The sequence below is a fragment of the Ptychodera flava genome, chromosome 1 (assembly GCF_041260155.1).
Source record: "Ptychodera flava strain L36383 chromosome 1, AS_Pfla_20210202, whole genome shotgun sequence".
Taxonomy (NCBI): Eukaryota; Metazoa; Hemichordata; class Enteropneusta; family Ptychoderidae; genus Ptychodera; species Ptychodera flava.
This window is the reverse complement of record NC_091928.1, coordinates 569,045-590,341: the sequence shown is the minus strand read 5'-3', so window position 1 is coordinate 590,341 and position 21,297 is coordinate 569,045. Positions and strand designations below refer to the sequence as shown.

At 36.5% G+C, this 21,297-nt stretch overlaps 1 protein-coding gene across 8 annotated transcripts in view; it reads right to left on the bottom strand.

The window, feature by feature from the left end:
• Positions 1-21,297, bottom strand: part of LOC139136486 (carotenoid-cleaving dioxygenase, mitochondrial-like) — a 141,534-nt gene that overhangs the window by 106,596 nt on the left and 13,641 nt on the right. For all 8 annotated transcript variants that reach the window (XR_011553548.1, XR_011553608.1, XR_011553660.1 and 5 more), the window contains exons 3-4: positions 20,544-20,685; positions 14,201-14,655 (exon numbers count right to left, since the gene is read on the bottom strand). Coding sequence is in view for 4 of the 8 variants with exons in the window: in XM_070704580.1 (XP_070560681.1) it covers positions 14,201-14,655; positions 20,544-20,685 (597 nt within the window). In the remaining 4 variants the exon portion in view is untranslated. The remainder of the gene's footprint in view (positions 1-14,200; positions 14,656-20,543; positions 20,686-21,297) is intronic.

Sequence of the window (21,297 nt, the reverse complement as noted above, 5' to 3'; positions counted from 1 at the left end):
TTGATAGCACTATCTTGTTTTGGTGTTATATCTGTCGAGTAAATTGTTTATTGCCATTCATAAAGGAAAAACCAAACCAAGTTACTAAATCGCCCATTTCTCAGTTTGGCATTTTGTCACTTTGTAGCATGCTCAAAACAGTTTAACTCAAGAACGTTTAACGTGTGAACGGAAGTCCACCAGATTTTCACAGATGTTTGTCGAATAAGTTGTTTTTAAAACTGTCTCAGTTTTTTAATGTAGGTCTTAAGAGTCAAGTTATCACTGCTTAATTAGACGGCACTGTGAGACTATCAGTTGATAAACTTTGATTCAGCACTGTGAAAAAACTAAGGCTTATTTTTTTAAAAATCTGAGACACAGTTTTGAAGCAAGTATTCTGAAGAGCAGTTATTGTTGACACCTAGAAAATAGCTCCCTTCCGCTAAATTGCAGATTATGAAGAATCATATTTATTTTCTTATTCAACAAGATTCCATTGGATTATAGATAACCATCTAAGCATTCCAAAGCTGGCCACATGTAATATGGAAACAAGTCATCGTGATGACACAGTCCCCACTTCTTAATCGGTACTTTGATTAGAGGTCCTCAGAGAGGATAGAGTCCTCTTCATTAGGTCAGTGATAAAAATACTTTTGAATAAATTCGCTTGATACATGTCTGAGTTGTAGTTCAAGACATGAAAAAATCGTAACAAAATGGCCACATGGCTGCCATATTGGATCGTATCACAAAAAAACAAGCAACCTAGCGGCGGATATAGCTCCGCTGTGTTTGTGTAGAGAATAACTAGTTTTGACACATGTTGATGAAGAAGGTGGAAATCTTTGATAGCTCAATGCAATGGCCGGAAAAAAGTGGCTAAAATAGCTGCAAAAATACACAATTGAAGATTTCATCATACTTTGAATATATCACATCGGATCATCCCTAAGAACATGTCAACCAAAGCTATCTGATGAGTAGGTTTTTTGAGAATAAAATTTTTTGACCAAAAATGGCAACAATTGCCCACCAAAAATAAAAATTGCAGATTTCATCATAATTTCAAAAGATCAAATTTAGTTCATCTGTTGGAACCTGCATATCGTATTTCAAAGTTATCAGACCAGTACTTTTCTAGAAACACATTTTTTGACCAAAAATGGAAAAATTGCCCCAATTGCAAAAATACGAAATTGCAGATTTCCACATTGTTTCAATAAATATCATGAAGATCATCTATTGGAACCTGTATACCAAATTTAAAAGCTATCAGATGAGTACTTTTGGAAATAGACATGTTTTGACCAAAAATGGAAAAAAATTGCCCCCAAAACACAAAATTGCAGATTTCATCATAATTTCAATAAAAATGATTTCGTTCATCTGTAGGAACCTGTAGATTTTTTTACCAAAAATGACAAAAATTGCCTTAAAAATACAAATATGCAAATTTCACCACGATCTGAACAAATCTGACTGAAGTCACCCTAAGTAAACTGAATATTAAATTTCAAAGCAATCGAACAAGCGGTTTCAGAGAAGAAGATTCTTTTACCAAAAACAGTAAAAAATGCCCAAATAATACAAATATGCAAATTTCACCACGATTTGTGAGGTCACCCCAAGTGAACTGCATATAAACTTTCAAAGCAATTGGACTTGCTGTTTCAGAGGAGAAGGCAATTGTTGACGGACGACGATGACTGACGACGACTATGAATGACGACAGACGACGAACGACGGAAAATCAACCTATTTGATAACTCCGCGTTGCTGACAGCCGAGCTAAAAAACAATGTGCATGTGTATGACATTGGTCAATATCCTTGTACCAACTTTGAATAAAATCAGTTGAAACATGCCTGAGTAATGGCTGTGTACATGAAAAAATCGTAATAAAATGGCTGCCTGGCAGCCATATTCGATCGTATCACAAAACAAATTGATGTGCATATGTATGACATATGAAGTAATCCTTGTACTAAGTTTGAATGAAATCGCTCACGGCATCTCTGAGATATCTGCGTGAACAGACGCACAGACGTATGCACGCACGCACGGACATGACCAAACCTATAAGTCCCCCTGGAGCGTGTCCGTGGGGACTAAAAATATCTGCACAAAGTTTCATCAAATTTGGCACATTTGTACCAGAAACAGCGCTCTCATCTTGAATTATGCAAATTAGAACTAATTATGCATGCCACACCAATATAAATAGACCTGAATATGTGTGCCGCAGTGTAGTATCCTTGCACCAAGTTTAAAAGAATTGGCACAGGAATATCTCAGATATCTGCATTCATGAGCCCCTATGCATTGACACAGCATTAATATTAATATCATCCTTGAACGCCTGTGGATCATACCTTGGGACCCTGTGGATGGATATCAAATACAGGAAAGAAAACGGCTGTCACACAGTCATTTATGATCGAATCATTACAAAAATCAGCATGCACATATATGTGATAGGGATTAATATAGGTACCAACTTTCAATGCAATCGCGCCCGGCATCGCTGAAAAATTTACGTGAACCAACGCACAGTCATCAAATGTTGGAAATAAAATGGCCACCATGCAGCCATTTTAGACTGGATCAAAACAAAAATCTACGTGCATATGTATAAGATATAGAGTAATCTATGTACCAAGTTTGAATGGAATCGCTCCTAGCATTACTGAGAAATTTGCGTGAACATACGCACTGACATCAAATACAGGAAACAAAATGGCTGCAAGACAGCCATATTGGATCGGATCGTAAAACAAATCGACGTGCATATGTATGGCATAGGTGATAATCCTTGTACCAAGTTTGAATGAAATCTCTGAGATATCTGCATGCCCGCATGCATGCACGCACGCATGGACATAACCAAACCTATAAGTCCCCCGGACGGTGTCCGTAGGGACTAATTATTCAGTCATGAGCGCCACAAACTTGCTCTACAGAAAGATCGGCGAATGGATGGACATTAGACTGACATACACAGACTGGCTGTGATGATGCTGACTCCATTTTGTGCTTTGGCCCATGGAGAGTGATAAATATATAACAAACAGCTGGATGTAGTGATAAAATAGTTAATAAACAGATACTCAGCGTGAATATTACACATCAATTTGATTAGTTTCTTGTCCTCTTTCTACTATATGTGATAATGTTTGAGACAATCAACCAAAAAGACAGTTAAGTGTTGACAAATACGGGCAAGCAGCTACCTTTTCTTGATTTTCATGAACAACAGATAACCTTGACTGAAATGCTTAACAACATGCAACCAATGTTTACATTTTGCTCATACACCAGATACATACAGAGATTCCGACATACAATCATTAACTCAGAAACCCTACACGTATAAAATAAACATTGTTTTCTTCCAGTGCAACTGATGCATCCACTTTTGGAATAAGTTAGAAAACCAATATGTCACAAGGGTGATGGCACTGATATCAACTTATGAATATCAGCTGTGGTGAACTTGACTACATTCCTTTAAAATCCTGACCTGACTTGGAATCTTCCACTGAGATGCAGTGCATTGTAAAATGTGTGCACAAAGACATGGGGCTGGACCATTTGATATTCTGGGGGGGGGGGTTCTGAAGGTTGATGAGATAGCATTATTTTCTACCTGAATCCACTGTACAGTATTTTTTTTCCACTCTTCCACCTTTTCTTTTAGTCAAGCCTTTTCTGGCTTATTCATTTTTTAATGACATTTGCTCGGAACCCTTTTTTTGAAAATCTTCCAGATCCCCCATCAGGATATCAAATGGTCCACCCTTTGGTATCAACAATGTTTACATAACAAGATACAATGACAGGAAGAGTATGAGCTATTTACAACCTTGATACTCTCAACCATTGAAAAAAGTTTGGAACATATTTGTTGGAAACCAAACCTGCTAAAATAACCTTCAGCTGTGCTTTCTAATGATTCTTTTACCGCATTTTAACACCAAATACAGTTTAGGAAATGAAATGCTCACTAAATCACCACATTATGTATTCTTAGTTCCAGTAGGTATAAATCGCAAAAAATCAGAAAATCTTTTCACAAATATTAATTAATTTTGTTCATATCAACACAACCTGAAAAAGTTATGGAATCAATAGTGGACTGTACGTTTTTTCCATCAAAAATTGGGAAGCTTCACAAAAATAGGAAATTGAAGATGTTTCTCTGAAAATTTAAAACAAGGGACCTGGCAGCTGATAGAGCTCCTTTGTGTTATATAGTGAATAACTTTTTGTGACACGTTTTGATGGAGGAGGAAATCTTGGACAGCCAACTTCAGGTCAGCCAGACCAAAGAGTCAAAAATAACTACAAAAATATATAGGAAAATTTCTAGTCAATATCAAAGTTGTTCAAAAAGTAGATTTTGTGAAACAAATTTTTTCACCAAAATTGCAAAAATTGCCCCCAAAATACAAAATTGCAGATTTCATCCAAATTTAGATATGTCGTATTAAGATAAACCCTAGAACCTGTATACCAAACATTAAAACTATCAAATGAGTAGTTTTTGAGAAATAAAATTTTTGACCAAAAATGACAAAAATTGCCCCAAAAATACAAAATTGCAAATTTTATAACAATTTGAATACATAACATTTTGATCAACCTTATGAACCCATTAGGGGAAGGCTACATTAACTTGCATGGTACCTGAAACCCGAGTCCTTGCCTGACCAACTCAGGTGACAAACAGAAGACTTTTAATCCCCAAGGTGTGAATGTTCCATCGTTATCTTTATCTAATCCAGCTGGTGCCATTGTAGTGCCATTGTAGGAAAGGCAGGTCTGTGAAATTGATCCTCTAGGGAAGTCGGGTATTCCTAAGTTAATGGAGCTTTCCCGTAATGCTGTATAACAAGTACCAAAGGCATCAGATGAGTAGTTTTTGGAGAAAAAAAATTTTGACCAAACTTGGGAAAATTGCCCCAAAATTAATACAAAAATTTTACTACAATTTTTACAAACTTGACTGAGGTTATCCCAAGGAACATAGATACCAACTTTCAAAGCAATCGGACAAGCTGTTTCAGAAAAGAAGATTTTTTGACTAAAAACTGAAAAAATTACCCCAAAAATACAAACACGCAAATTTCATCCACAGTTGTACACACCTAATTTAGAATACCTAAAGGAACCTACATACCTCAACCAAATCTGACCAACAGTTACTGAGTTTTAGCAGTTTGTAGGATTTTTCCTTTTTTAACCTCATTTGCATATTTTTGACACTGACATGTCCATTTTAACAAATCTGAACCTTGAACACAGTCTTTAAGATCTGTACCAAATACCAACATAGTCTATTCAGCAGTTTTTGACCTTTTTTATTTATGGAAAATTTATACTGTCCAACAGGGGTCAAGGTAACAACAATAACACAATTAGCCTTTGGCCTGTTGTGTTAAAAATAATGTAAGCCAACAAAATATACCACCAATGATAAGGGTTTTGCTAACATTTGATCAGAATTGGTACATACTTAAGTATGGGAACCAAAGATTAACAATGAATGTTTTCTATCTGTTCAGAGCAGCAAAATTCTATGATGATGTTACAACAATGATTTCTGCACAGTACAACCACTAAAACAGGAATGACAAAAGCAAATAAGATCTGCAACTTAGGTGCTGAAAGGTTAACTTTAAAAACAGGCATATCAACTTCCATAGCAAACGTCAATAAAAAAATCAGCCAGAGAAGGCTTTACAAAAAGAAAAGGTGGGAGAGTGGGGAAAAAATAATGTACAACGGAAAAGGTAAAAAACATAAATCTACCTCATCAATCTTCTACACCCCCATCCTGTGGATATTTCCATTCCTTTGTATTGACATAACTGTATTTACATAGCGCTACAATGGCCAGATGGCAGATAATGTAAAGCAGGTGAGCTACTTACAACATTGGGGATTTTTTCAGGGTATGAGTGATGTCATTTGAATGCAAACAGCAATTAAATTAGTTACAGATAGTGAAATGCCTTGGGCAGTGATTACGACATCGGGAATTATCCTGGATCAAAATTTCTGATCAGTTCCTATGTGTCTTACATGGAAAAGTTGTAAAAATTGGTCTGCAATGAACAAGTCATTGACAATGACATAGTCCCCACTTGTAATAGGAGTATTAGTCTTGATGGAGCAGGGAAATGTGGTCATTAAGAAGTATCACTGGAGTGTATATGTTGAGATCTATGGGCACATAGGTCTATGTCGTTGTTCCCAATTTGAAACACATGAGGCATGTCTAAGTTATGGTTCTAAATCGGGAAAAAAGATCAGACCTCTAGATTGTTACGTGCAGAGAAAACGAACAAAAGGGTGAACTCAGCAGTTAACGTTTAAACAAAATTTATTACGAAAATAAAACTAATTGCTAAGTCAGGGATAGAGTACAAGCTTTAAAAGTGTACAGACTACTTATCTCAGCTGGGACGGCAAAGCTCCAGTCTCAGAGTTGTAACAGTCAGTCGGATGAATGAACAGTCCTTTGGCTTGCAGGCTTGAAGATGCACAAAGTCCACAGTATAAATCCAGCGTTGGCAGTGAAGGTCTTGGAAAGTCTTGAGAATGACTACTGCTGGAGTTTAGTAACACACAAGAGACACGATCCCAAAAGTCTGACTGGAAGCTGTGCACGTCCCTTTTATATACATGCGCTTACATAAGAGCATATAAGAACAGTCTAGAACTTTTATTGACATGCTAATTACTGTTCTAAAATTATCTCTCTTACATAACTAATCAACTTTCCAGAACATTCCAAGCATGACTAATTGAATTCAAGGTTGTGAGGTCATTAAGGGCAGTGACCTTGAGAATGTTCTAGACTAATTGGACTCAGGTCATGATGAGTGTGGGGGGAAATAACCTACATAACACACCCCCTCTTCAAAAAATAAAATTTTTCAAAGAAAAAAAATTTTCTTTTACAAATGTAATCTTAAAAGTGTGAACAACAATAAACTCTAAATACGAGAGAGACAGTCTGCAATTAAATTGTCTCTGCCTTTGATATGTCTAATGTCAAGATTAAACTCCTGTAACATTAAACTCCATCTTAGCAATCTCTGATTTTTGCCTTTAAATTTCTGCAGAAAAACAAGAGGGTTGTGATCAATATAAACCACTATTGGCTGATTTGAAGAAGTAACATAAACTTCAAAATGCTGTAAAGCTAATATCAAAGATAAACACTCTTTTTCAATTGTAGAGTAGTTTCTCTGGGATTTGTTAAATTTGCGTGAAAAATAGCAAACAGGATGATCTACACCATGACTATCCTCTTGAAATAAAACAGCACCAGCAGCCGTATCACTAGCATCTACAGCTAATTTGAATGGCAAAGTGAAATCTGGTGCAGACAACACTGGAACACTTTGCAGTATGGCTTTAAGTGTATCAAATGCCTGTTGGCATTGCTCTGACCAAACAAACTTTACTTTCTTTTTAAGTAAGTTAGTCAAAGGCTCAGTAATTGTGGAGAAATTTGGACAGAATTTTCTGTAGTAACCAGCCATACCGAGAAAGTGCATCAGTTGTCGTTTGCAGTTTGGTATGGGAAAACTTGAAATGGCACTGATTTTGGCATCAACAGGTTTTACCTCACCATGTCCTACAGTATGTCCGAGGTAAGTCACCCTCGCCCAACCAAACTCAGATTTGGCAAGGTTGACAGTCAACATTGCTTTGCTCAGTCTCTCAAAGAACTTTCGCATGAGCTTGATGTGTTCCTCCCAGGTGTCACTATACAGGATGACGTCGTCAACGTAAGCTGCACACCCGTCTAGCCCGGATATGACGTCGTTGATCATCCGTTGGAACGTTGCCGGAGAGTTCTTCATTCCCAATGGCATCACCTTGTACTGGAACAATCTGTCTGGTGTAACAAAGGCGGATATTTCACGAGCACGATCCGTCAGAGGGACTTGCCAAAATCCCTTCAGTAGGTCAAATTTCGTCACATACTTGGCTTTTCCCACTCGGTCGATGCAGTCGTCAATCCTCGGGATTGGGAAAGTGTCTGTCTTTGTTAAAGTGTTGACCTTCCTAAAGTCCGTGCACATACGATAACTGTGATCTGATTTGGGAACAAGTATGCACGGCGAACTCCAGTTACTTTTACTGGGTTCAATAAAGTCATGTCCAGCAGGTATTTGACTTCTTCCTGTAGATATTTCGCTTTTGTTGGATTCAGTCTGTATGGATGCTGTTTTACAGGCTTACTGTCCCCAACATCAACATCGTGATAGATGACGTTTGTCCTCGTTGGAACATCTTGAAACAGGTGTTTATATTCATGGAGCAGTTCTTTCACCTGTTGTTGTTGTTCTGGCTGGAGGTGTGCCAACTTTGTAGACTCCAGCTTCTCCAGGATTTCTGAGTTCTGAAGCTTGACCGAGCCCAGCTTTGAGTTTAGAGTATTTTCACTCAAGTCAGTTTCAGTATCACTATCTTCATAATGGCCAGAACTGACTGTACTGACAGGCTGAGTTATAGTAGGATTATCCCTATCCAAAATATGGCTTAAGCATATTTATGTGACATAGCTGTTTTTGTTTTCGCCTGTCAGGTGTTATTATGATGTAATTTAAATCACTCAATTTCTTATCAATTAGGTATGGCCCAAAGTAACGAGCATGGAGTGGTTTGCCAGGAATTGGAAGTAGAACAAGAACTTTTTGACCTGGTTCAAACTTCCGTTTTGAGGTGTTTTTATCATATTTGGTTTTCATTGACTGCTGAGATGACTCAAGATTTTCTCTGGCTAACTCACATGCTTTAGAGAGTTTTGTACGAAAATCTGACACATATTGCAAAATATTCAGACAATCATCATCGTCTGATAGGAATTTCTCTTTAACAAGCTTAAGTGGGCCACGGACTGTATGTCCAAATACAAGCTCAAATGGGCTAAAACCAAGAGACTCTTGATTTGACTCTCTAACAGCAAAGAGCAGAAAATGAATTCCTTCATCCCACTGCTTCTCTGTGTCAAAACAGTAGGTCCTAATCATGTTTTTCAAAGTTTGATGAAATCGCTCAAGAGCACCCTGACTTTCTGGATGATAGGCGGATGACCTATACTGTTTAATGCCTAGCTGATCCATTACTTGTTGAAAAATACCAGACATAAAGTTGGAGCGTTGATCGGACTGGACACATTTAGGGAGGCCAAATAAAGTGAAAAATTTGACTAAAGCTCTCACTATAGTCTTTGTCTTTATGTTTCTCAGTGGTATGGCTTCGGGGAACCGAGTTGATGTACACATAATTGTCAACATGTACTCATTTCCTGATCTTGTTTTTGGTAGGGGCCCACAACACAGTCTATTAGTATCCTACTAAATGGTTCTTGAAATGCAGGAATTGGCTGTAAAGGGGCCTTTGGAATGGTCTGATTCGGCTTTCATACCATTTGACATGTGTGACAAGTTTTACAGAAATGTGTTACATCCTGCCTGAGATTAGGCCAATAAAAGTGACTGAGAATTTTATGATAGGTTTTCCTGACTCCTAAGTGACCAGCCCAGGGCGTTTCATGGGCCAGGCGCAATATTTCAGCACGATAGGGCTTTGGAACCACAATTTGATGTTTCATAGCCCACTCGTCATCAACCAAAACATCTGGAGGTCTCCATTTACGCATGAGAATACCAGATTTTGTATAATAGGAAACAGAGCTATCTGAAGTTTTACCTTCATCATCTACCCTGTCAAACAAAGACAAAATATCTGGGTCTTTGTGTTGTTCTGCAATGAGATTTGATCTAGAAAATGTCTGACTTTGGTCAGCAGAAGTTTTACTGGAAGTTTCAAATCCACGAGGGATAACGGAATGATCCGTGTCAAACACCTGACTGAGAAAGGTGTCATTTAAGTCAACATCTGTGACATTATTTTTGAGAGTATTTTGATTCTCAGAAGTTTTCTTTGACATGGCTCGAGTAATAGCACATGAAGGAAATAAATCGGGTATCTCTTGTTCAGTTGGCTCCGGATCCTGATCTAAACTAGGATTATCAGTCACAAGTGGATTAGTAATGACCTTGTCCCCAGCAAGGTCGTTTCAAAGAAGAAGGTGAATCCCTTCAAAAGGCAAAAAAGGCCTAATACCTAAAGTCACAGGTCCAGAAACAAAGTCCGAAGACAAATAGACATTATGGAGAGGAACAGGAATATAGTCATTGCAATCTACCCCCTTAATAAGAACTTTAGAACCTGAAAATGACTTTTCAGAAAACGGCAGGGTATCTGCCAACAAAAGAGACTGGGACGCCCCGGTATCTCTTAAAATTTTGACAGGGGTAGCGGAAGAAAAATCACTAGAAAGTGATATAAAACCATCATGAATAAATGGTTCGAAAATACCCATAATGCTATCTTGAGAAGAATTGACCTTGACCTCATTAATTGGGGATGAGAGGGATTTAACCTCAGAAAATGTGTTGCACACATTATTAGACTCTAGTTGAGTTGATGAAGAAATAAAGCCGGTGGGCTTAGATCCGCTTTGACCACTTTGACCTTCACGTTTTCTTTTCAATTTGAAACAATCTGACATTAAATGGCCATCTTTCTTACAATAATTACAAGAAAGTGTACCAAACTGTTTGTCAGAAGGAGATTGAGACTTGGGATCTGATGATGTGGGAGTGTTACCTAAACTCTGTGAACTGTTGTCATTTGATTTCCTACTGTCCTTTGAAAAATTCTTGGATGAAAAGGAGGAGTTAAATTTACCTGCATTGTTTCTGTATGAAAAGGACTGGTATGGTTTGCTGAGAAAGGAAGATTTGTGGGTCAATGAATAGTCATCGGCCAAACGTGCAGCAACCTCCAATGTATCTGCTTTTTGTTCATTGATAAATGTCTTGATGTCACTCCAGATGCACCTTTTAAATTCCTCAATCAAAACAAGTTGTCGTAATTTGTCATAATTCTGACTGACCTTTTCAGAAGAACACCAACGATCAAACAGTTGTTCTTTTGTTCGAGCAAATTCAACATAAGTTTGATCTTTCGCCTTCTCACAATCCCTAAATTTCTGACGGTAAGCTTCAGGCACCAACTCATAGCCCTTGAGAATTAATTCCTTCACAGAATCATAATTTGAAGCCTGCTCTACTGACAACTGAATGTAAATTTCTCTGGCTTTACCCACCAAAGCACTCTGCAAAAGCATAGACCAGGACTCCTTAGGCGAATTCAGACTCTGAGCAATTTTCTCAAAATGAAGGAAATATTTATCAACATCCTTTTCTTGGAAAGGGGGAACTAACCTGAAATGCTTAGTGATGTCAAAATTGTCTGAAGGGAAGAATTTTCCTGACTTTCCAAGCTCTAAACGTTTTATTTCTACCTGTAATCGCTGTTCTTCTAACCGCAATTCTTTTTCTTTCTGTCTTTCTTCCATTTGCAATTTTTCCTGCCTTTCCCTTTCTTCCATTTGTAATTTTTCCTTTTCTAATTCCAATTTCTTAAGCTCCAAATCTGCCTGTATTTCTAATTCTAATTTTTTGAGTTCGAAGGAAGACTCAGGCTCATAATCCTTTAAGGCAGACTCCTCAAAATGGCCAGAATTAACTAAATGTTTTGCAATCTTGAACTGTATTTCTCGCTTGCGCATAGATTTTTTGACATCTACTTTAAGGAAATTTGCCAGTGCTATGAGGTTGTCTTTTCTGAGGGAATTAAATGTGTCCTGATCAAGGTCATCCATAAATTCGTCTGGCTTGAATTCCGCCATGATTGAATTTCGCTGAGTTCACAGTATACAGTAGTTTTGAAAAGGCAGGCAAAAGGTTGTCAAACGGCTCAAAATATTCGTCTCCCGGACGAGCCCCCAATTTTGTTACGTGCAGAGAAAACAAACAAAAGGGTGAACTCAGCAGTTAACGTTTAAACAAAATTTATTACGAAAATAAAACTAATTGCTAAGTCAGGGATAGAGTACAAGCTTTAAAAGTGTACAGACTACTTATCTCAGCTGGGACGGCAAAGCTCCAGTCTCAGAGTTGTAACAGTCAGTCGGATGAATGAACAGTCCTTTGGCTTGCAGGCTTGAAGCTGCACAAAGTCCACAGTATAAATCCAACGTTGGCAGTGAAGGTCTTGGAAAGTCCTGAGAATGACTACTGCTGGAGTTTAGTTACACACAAGAGACACGATCCCAAAAGTCTGACTGGAAGCTGTGCACGTCCCTTTTATATACATGCGCTTACATAAGAGCATATAAGAACAGTCTAGAACTTTTATTGACATGCTAATTACTGTTCTAAAATTATCTCTCTTACCCAACTAATCAACTTTCCAGAACATTCCAAACATGACTAATTGAATTCAAGGTTGTGAGGTCATTAAGGGCAGTGACCTTGAGAATGTTCTAGACTAATTGGACTCAGGTCATGATGAGTGTGGGGGGAAATGACCTACATAACAAGATGTATTGGCCAGCCAAGAAATACATATGCGCATAATAAATGAGGTACAAGATATGACATCTTAAGGTCTAATATCCTATCAAAATTGGAGGGTATAGAACTTCAGGTTACAGAGTTATGCATATATATGTATGATCAAGGTCGAAGGTCATCAAGGTCACGTGACATTTTGAAAAAAAAATTGTATTGCTAATTTATCCCTATATGCCGAAAATCAGACCTCTAGCTCTATTCTTTTGCCCAGAATTAGATACGTGCATAATTAATGAAGTAAAGCGTGTGTTCTCATAAGGTGTCCCATCCTACTAAATATAAAGGATATAGCACTTGTGGTTACTTATTTATTGACATAAATGTATATTTTAGGTAAAAGGTCATCAAGGTCACATGACATTTGGTCAAAAAATTGCTATCCTTTAGTTATCCCTATATACCAAATATCAGAAATCAAGCTCTATTGGCTTGCTCAGAATTAGATATGTGCATAATTAATGAGGTACAGTATGTCGATCATACCAAATATGAAGGCTCTAGCACTTGTGGTTACTGAGTTATGGACAAATATGTATATTTGAGGTCAAAGGTCACTGAGGTCATGTGACATTTTGTCAAAAAAATTGTATTGCTAAGTTATCCCTATATACCAAAAATCAGACCTCTAGCTCTATTGGCTCGCTCAAAATTAGATATGCACATAATTAATGAGCTATAATATGTTGCGTCATAAGGTGTCCCATCATATCATGTATGAAGGGTGTAACACTTGTGGTTACTGAGTTATGGACAAATATGTATATTTGAGGTCAAAGGTCAATGAGGTCACGTGACATTTTGTCAAAGTATGTGATATATCTGCGTGAACGGAGGGACATGACCCATCTATAAGCCCCCTGGACCTCATCCGTGGGGACTAAAAACTGTCACTGCATCCTTTTTGCAATATGAATACGATGAGAAATCAAATTTTTATTTTACTTGGCCTTATACATGGGATTCTATGGTGAGCAGACTTATACATGGGAGTTTACGGAGATGTAAAATAAAAAGTCCTCTAACACGGCTAAATTTGATCGCATTGTGAAACAAATGGACGTGCATCTGTATGGATTAGGGTACTATCCTTGTGCAAAGTTCGAAAGAAATTGACCAGGGCATGTCTGAGATATCGGCGTGAACGGACGCACGCACGCACGCACGCACGCACGCACACACGCACGGACATGACCAAACTTATAAGTTCCCCCGGACGGTGTCTGTGGGGACTAATGACCAAAAAATTCAGCAAAAATACAAAATCAAGATATCTTCACGATATACATTATAAACCTGTATGAGGTACACCTGAGGTACTTGCACACTAATTTTCAAAGCAATCAAAACAGTGGTTCTTGAGTTATTTATTTTTTACCATTTTCACATTTTTAAGCCCATTTGCATAATTTTGGCAATGCAAACTTCATTTCAACAAAATTCCATCTATAGCCTAGGATGCATCCACAACCAAATACCAAGCAGCGGTGCAGCGGTTCAGCGGTTCGTGTGTTTTTGATGTTGACGGACATACTGTATTGTACATTATACAAATATACATACATATACACATACATACAGATGCTACCGACTTCAGCTTATATGATAACTTCACATTGGTATACCAAATGTGCGCTAAAAATACTTTGTAGAAGATATGTACTTGAAGATGTATTAAATTACTAGCTTAAATGAAACAAATTATTTACCTTATTCATGGCCAATGGAAAAACAAATCTTCTGACTTCAATGGGAATATGTCCACTGGTAGTCTTCTTTAGATGACTGAATGACATTGATTCAATTATTTCAATGTCGTTATGAGCACAAACATCAAGGACAATGTGACCATCATGTTCATAGGCATTAATATGATGGAAACAGAAGAATGCACTGCTGAAGAACTTCACATCAATAGGTTTGCCACTTTCTTGTTCAATTATGTGGAATATAGCAGGACATTGTGGATGGTATTCTAGAGTGTTCTGTAGAGTATTTCCCATGAATTTTGCTGTAGCCAATTTCATAACGTTGAGATACAATGGTTGCTCGAGGAAGATGACATAGTTTTGTGTAATAGCAAAACTGTGATAATATGATGGGTACAGTCGATATCGAATAGGTATAGAACCATCAATGGAGGCATTTTTCAATGCCTCCTCACCTGTGAATAGTATATATATAAACATGACTATAAGACAGAAAAAACTGTTGTCACATTGAACACATGGCACATACACTATAGGAAAAACTTGCGAGACTGGAGCGAGAAAGTGACACTTTCTCTCAATTGGTGAGAATCTCTTGTCATTCTCACTGCTACCAGTGAGAATTTTTCAATTCTCACCGGTGAGCAGTGAGAAATACACTCCTTTGTCAGATAATAGATTCTCACCTGTGAGAATGGAAATTCTCACCAAGCACTGTGAGAATGGTAATTTTTATGGTGAGAATGAACCAGACTCACCATTCATCAGTGAGAATCAGCCAGATTTGTTGTTCACTCATGTGAATCAATCTGGGTAATTCTCACCAGTGAACAATGAGTCTGGTTGATTCTGTCAGCCAAATCCCTACTCTCAACTAGATATGAACGGAATATGCTCACGTGTTTTACAACAGGTTCATTAATAGTAGTACGCTTCACAGAACAATAAGATATATATATGTTATCACTAAATGAAGCAGGTTTTTTTCAACATCGCACAGTACTCTCAGATTTTAATCACTAATTACAAAACTTTATTTAATATGCAAATGAGCTGTTAATGTCATGCACATACTGTAGCACACTGTCATATCAGGGCAGATGACCGGGTTATGGCAGCCATGAATGCCACAATAGCACGGGAGGAATCTTATAGTAGGAAATCATATGGCAACATTGAAGCTGCTGCCATAGCAACAGATGCTGTTAATGCAGCAACAGGTAGTAAGTGGGACCATGTGAAGGAAAACATCAAACAAATCGTTACAACAAAATATCAGTGTCATTGGATGGATAAAATAAAATCTCTGGTTGTTCAGGGAAAATTCCTGGCGCTTCTTGCAGAAGAAAAGTCTGACATTACATGGAGAAGCATTATCTATAACATGCCAAAAAAAATCCTCAGCTTCGCAGTCAGAGCAGCTATTGACTGTCTTCCAACGTTCAGTAATCTACATAGATGGGATAAGAAAATTTCCTCAAAGTGTAAACTTTGCGGTAATACCCAAACCCTTCATCATGTTCTGAATGGCTGCAAAATCATGCTTGAACAGAATAGATACACGTGGCGACATAATAATATTCTGAATTATATTTTTCAAATTTGTGCTTCATCAGTTATGGACACATTATCTATTTACGCCGATTTACCAGGTCATACAAAAGGCACCATCCCGCACAATGTTTTATGTACACCTGACCGTCCTGATCTTGTTATTCTGTTCAGTAATGTAAAAAGAATGATCATTTTTGAACTGACAGTACCATTTGAATTTAATATCGAGAGACGTCATAATGACAAATGCATGAAATATTCACATCTTGTTAACTCTTTACAAGCTCAAGGTTATTCGACAGAACTCATTTGTTTTGAAGTCGGGTCGAGAGGACAAATAACGACAGACAATAAACTTAGACTTCTACAACTTCTTAAGGCACTGAAATTAAGTAAACAGCATAAAACCGTGATACGTGATATCAGTAAACTATGCCTCATTTCAAGCTATTGCCTATTTCATGCCAAAGATGAACCATCATGGTGTGAGGCTTCAATATTGTCATCTTCCAAAAGTGCACTTGAATCACTAAATAGCATTGTATAATGTATATTTACCAACCAATCTATATGTTCATCTGTATTTCACAGATTTGCTTATGTTTTGCGCAGTTTTTCCTTGTTAAACGTTTTATTGTTGTTTTTTTTTTTCTTTGGCAAGATGTTATGTCATGTTCTTCATTGTTATTGTATTGTTTTGTTTGCCCTGCCTCTTGCAAGTTCGAGGAACATTTTGCCTTTCTCATATTCGGCTGAGGACCTGGGTTTTTTGTGTATCTTCTTTTTATTGATTATGAAATAAAAAGTGATTTATAATTATGTTATCACTAAATGAAGCAGGTTTTTTTCAACATCGCACAGTACTCTCAGATTTTAATCACTAATTACAAAACTTTATTTAATATGCAAATGAGCTGTTAATTAACTTGACACTGCTCAATGCTTCATGGGACAATTAGATATCCATCAGATCAACATTTGTAGCACGTTTTATTTAATTTAGTGCAGTAATTTTAGAGTAATGTCACTAATTACAAAGTTCATTAAATATGCAAATAATCCCTATATTAACTTGACACTGTTCAATGATTCAAAGCACAATTAAATATTTATCAAATCAATATCTGTAGCACGTTTCACAAAATTTGGTGCCGCAATTTCAGAGTTATATACCTAATTACAAAGTTTATTAAATATGCAAATGAACCCTTAATTAACTTTACACTACTAAATGCTTTACAACACAGTTAGATATCTGTCAGATCATTATATGCAGCAGTTTTCATCACATTTGATGCAGTTATTTTGGAGTTATACCACTAATTACAAAACTTCATAAAATATGCAAATGACCTATTCGTTAACTTGACACTGCCAAATGCTTCTCAGTACAATTAGATATTTATCAAAACAATATCTGTACCCAATTTCAAAGACTTGGGTTCCGTAATTTCAGAGTTATATACCTAATTACAAATTCATTAAATATGCAAATGAACCCTTAATTAATTTCACACTACTGAATGCTTTACACTACAGTTAGATATCAGTCAGATCAGTATCTGCAGCAGATTTCATCACATTTGGTGAAGTTATTTTGGAGTTATACCACTAATTACAAAACTTCATAAAATATGCAAATGACCTATTTATTAACTAGACACTGTCCAATGCTTCTAAGTATAATGAGATATATATCAGATCAATATTTGTTGCAAGTATCATCAAGTTTGGTGCAGGAATTTCAGAGTTATCTCATTGATAACAAAAGTTCATTAAATATGCAAATGAGAAGGTAATTGACATGACACTCACAGTATCATCAAAATGTTCTGATATTGTCATCGGTGAAAAGTTTCATGAAATTTTGTGCAGTATTTCTTGATATATGTCTACACTGTCATTACCGTCTCCATAGGGAAACCATTGCACGGAAAAAAACTATATTGCATAACTTCATTAATATGCAAGCCACACTAACCAAAATCTAATCAGTTCTTGCAAGTAGCATATGGTACCTGTGTACCAAATCTGACTTGAATCCGTTCAGGTGTTTTTGAGTTATTGTGTAAACAGACAGACAGACACACACACACACACACACACACACACACACACACACGGACAGACAGACAGACATCGCTATGACAATAGCCCATGTGTTTACACACGTGAGCTAAAAACAAGTGATTCAATCACCAAGCTAAATTGTTACATTTTTCTGACTGCGACCTCTCCGCACGTTGTATAGTTCAGAAGCACTCACACTCGCACACTCAACTATCACACATCGCACACAAACTTTTTATTGAAGCAATGAATACATACATCGCTTAAACTGGGCAAAAGATAGCCTTCGGGACAATTCTGTCCACCAGCAGAGCTATCAACCCAGGGTAGAGAATACAGTGTCTTCATTCGGAGTTCAAACCCACAACATACGGCACCAAGTCACCTAGTGGAGAAGCAACAGACAGAACTGCTCGGCCAAATCCCCACTCTCAACCAGATATGAACTGTAAATGCTCACGTGTTTCATTATATATTGAAGTTATGTGTAAATTTGAACCTTTGCCACATGTTTGCAACTTCATTGAAATTATTATGATCAACATAATGAACAATAATCACCGCCGATTAATTCTAAAAGGTCATGAAGTACAAAAATATGTAATTAGCTGAAATAAAAATATTAAAGCTATTTGACTGCTCTTATTGTATCACCACTTTATATAGCAAGTGTAATTACTGTTGGCCATGTCCTTCAAACCATATATGCCGAGCTGTGAAAGCTCATTGGATATGCAAATTATAAATTAGCTGACATGAAAATGTGAAATGACTTTCGATATTGTTTTAACCTAGTACCTGGTATAATCATCAATGTACATAGCATGTTTTGCCAACTTTGATCAAGTAAATCCCGTTATATATCCCTAATAAGCAAAGTTCATTAAATATGTAAATTGGGAATTGGCTTTAGTAAAAATGCTTAAAGATTGTATAATGTTGTATCATGGTATCTGTAATATATGTAGCAAGTTTTGTAAACTTTGGTCAAGTCGATTCAGATATATATCTCTAATTAGGACAGTTCATTAAATATGCAAATTAGGAATTGGCTGAAAAGAAAATGCTTAATGACTTTCAATAATGTTGTATTATAGTGTCTTTTATGTACATAGCAAGTTTCATCAATTTTGATCAAGTAAATTCAGATAAATATCCCTAATTATGAAAATTCATTTAATATTCAAATTAGGTTTTGGCTGAAGAAAAAATGTCTTTTGACTTTCAATAATGTTATATCACAGTATCTTTGATGTATATAGCAAGTTTCAACAACTACAATCAAGTTAATTCAGATATATATCCCTGATTGGGAAAGTTCATTAAATATGCAAATTAGCATTTATCTTTCATGTCACCCCTTAATGGTTCCCACTGCTGATATATCTTGATGTGATCAACATTTGTAGCAAATCTCATCAAATTGTGTGTAGTCGTTTTTAATGTATATCCGTTTTTTCTGAAATCATTAATTATGCAAATGAGCAAAAAGTATGCAAGCCACACCCATCAAAAACTAATCAATTCTTGCCATTTACTAACTGAATTTATGTATTAGATTTGATTCTGCTCTGATAAGCCGTTTTTGAGATATCGGACCAACAGACAGACAGACAGACAGACAGACACACAGACGGACAGACAGACAGACAGACAGACATCGCTGCGACATATGCTCACGTGTGTAAACACGTGAGCAAAAAAAGAGTGGTTCAATCACCGAGCTACATTTTACATTTTTCTGACTGCGACCTCTCTACACGTTGTAGAGTTCTGAAGCAGTCACACTCACACACTCAACTATCACACATCGCACATAATATCAAAGCTATTAGGCATATAGTTTTTTGAGAAATTGCGTAAAAACTACAAAATTGCAGATTTCATCATAATTTCAATACATCACATTTATTTCATCTGTAGAAGCCTGTATACCAAATTTCAAAGCAATCTGACGAGTAGTTTTGGAGGAAGACATTTTTTGACCAAAATGGCAAAAATTGCCCCCAAAAATACAAAATTGCAGATTTCACAATAATTTCAATATATATCATTTAGTTCATCTGTAAGAACCTGTATAGCAAATTTCAAACCTTTCAGACCAGTACTTTTTTAAAAACACATTTTTTGAACAAAAATGGGAAAAATGCCCCAAAAATATAAAATGGTAGATTTCATGATAATTTGAATATATCATATTTTGCTCATCCCTATAAACCTTTATACCAAATATCAAAGCTGTCAGAAAAGTGGTTTAGATGCAATAATGATACTGGGGTTCACATGATCAGAACCATAACATACAACACAATGAACTTAGTGGCAATTGAGACAACTCTGTTCTTAAGTTTTACTGATCTTGATATCAATGATAACAATGCATATAAAAGTTTCAATGACACTGTACTCCCATTTGATATATCTTGTAAGTAAACATAGATTTATGTGCAAAAGGGAAGTAATACGGTAGAAGTGCCAAACATGTGAATTGCAACATGGAGATTTGTGGTTCCATGATCGCACAATAGTTTAGTTTGTATATCATGGGTAAACAGACATGACCAACACAAACTAACATACACAGACTGACAGACTAATGACACTGATGTCACCCTGTCAAATAACACTTTTTATTAGTGAGCAAGCTTTCAAAGAATCACATGTGCAAAAGTAAGTTACATTATATTTCCATGATACAACAAAGTCGATAACATCTTACCCTTGTTTGCTGGAGGAAACCTAATTATGTTGTAATTTGCTCTCATTCCAAAGGAGCTGCCAATATTGATAACACTACCATCTTCAAGTTTATGTGGATGAGATGTAGCTGTATTGACTGCAATGTAGTTCTGGTAGTCATCCTAAGAAGTGATAAAGTGACATCCTATTAATTTATCTAAAATTATCTCAGTCAGGCTAGACAATATTTTCAGTGTTGATGTTGTAGTGGGTTTATTAGTCAATGTACATAGATCTGAGTCTGTAATTTGAACACATGAAACATCTTTCACAATGATTTCACTTCCAGCTTAGCTCTGGAATTTTGAAATGTTTGATGAATGAAATGAAAACTAGTTGGGATGGAAGAAACACCAAATTGAATACTCCTTTTATTCTTATCTGAGGAGGAAACAAAACTCATACAAAATCATTCACCATTTAAAATGAACTTGGGATCCAGTTAGCGTGTGATGACATTGGATCCCAAAATCAATAAAAATCCCTATAAAGAATACAGTCAAGGACACTATGTGCTCACATTCGGTTTGAATGGGTCAATTCAAGAAATATTTAAACCAGAAAAACAAGAATAACAAAAGCAAATAAGGCCTCCAACTTAGGTACTGGAGGTCATCTTTAGGAACATGCATATCAACTTCTATAGCAATGGGACAAGCAGATCCTAAATACATATGAGCAAATGTCAACAACAAAAAATAGACAGAGAAGGCTTGATAAAAAGAAAAGGTGGG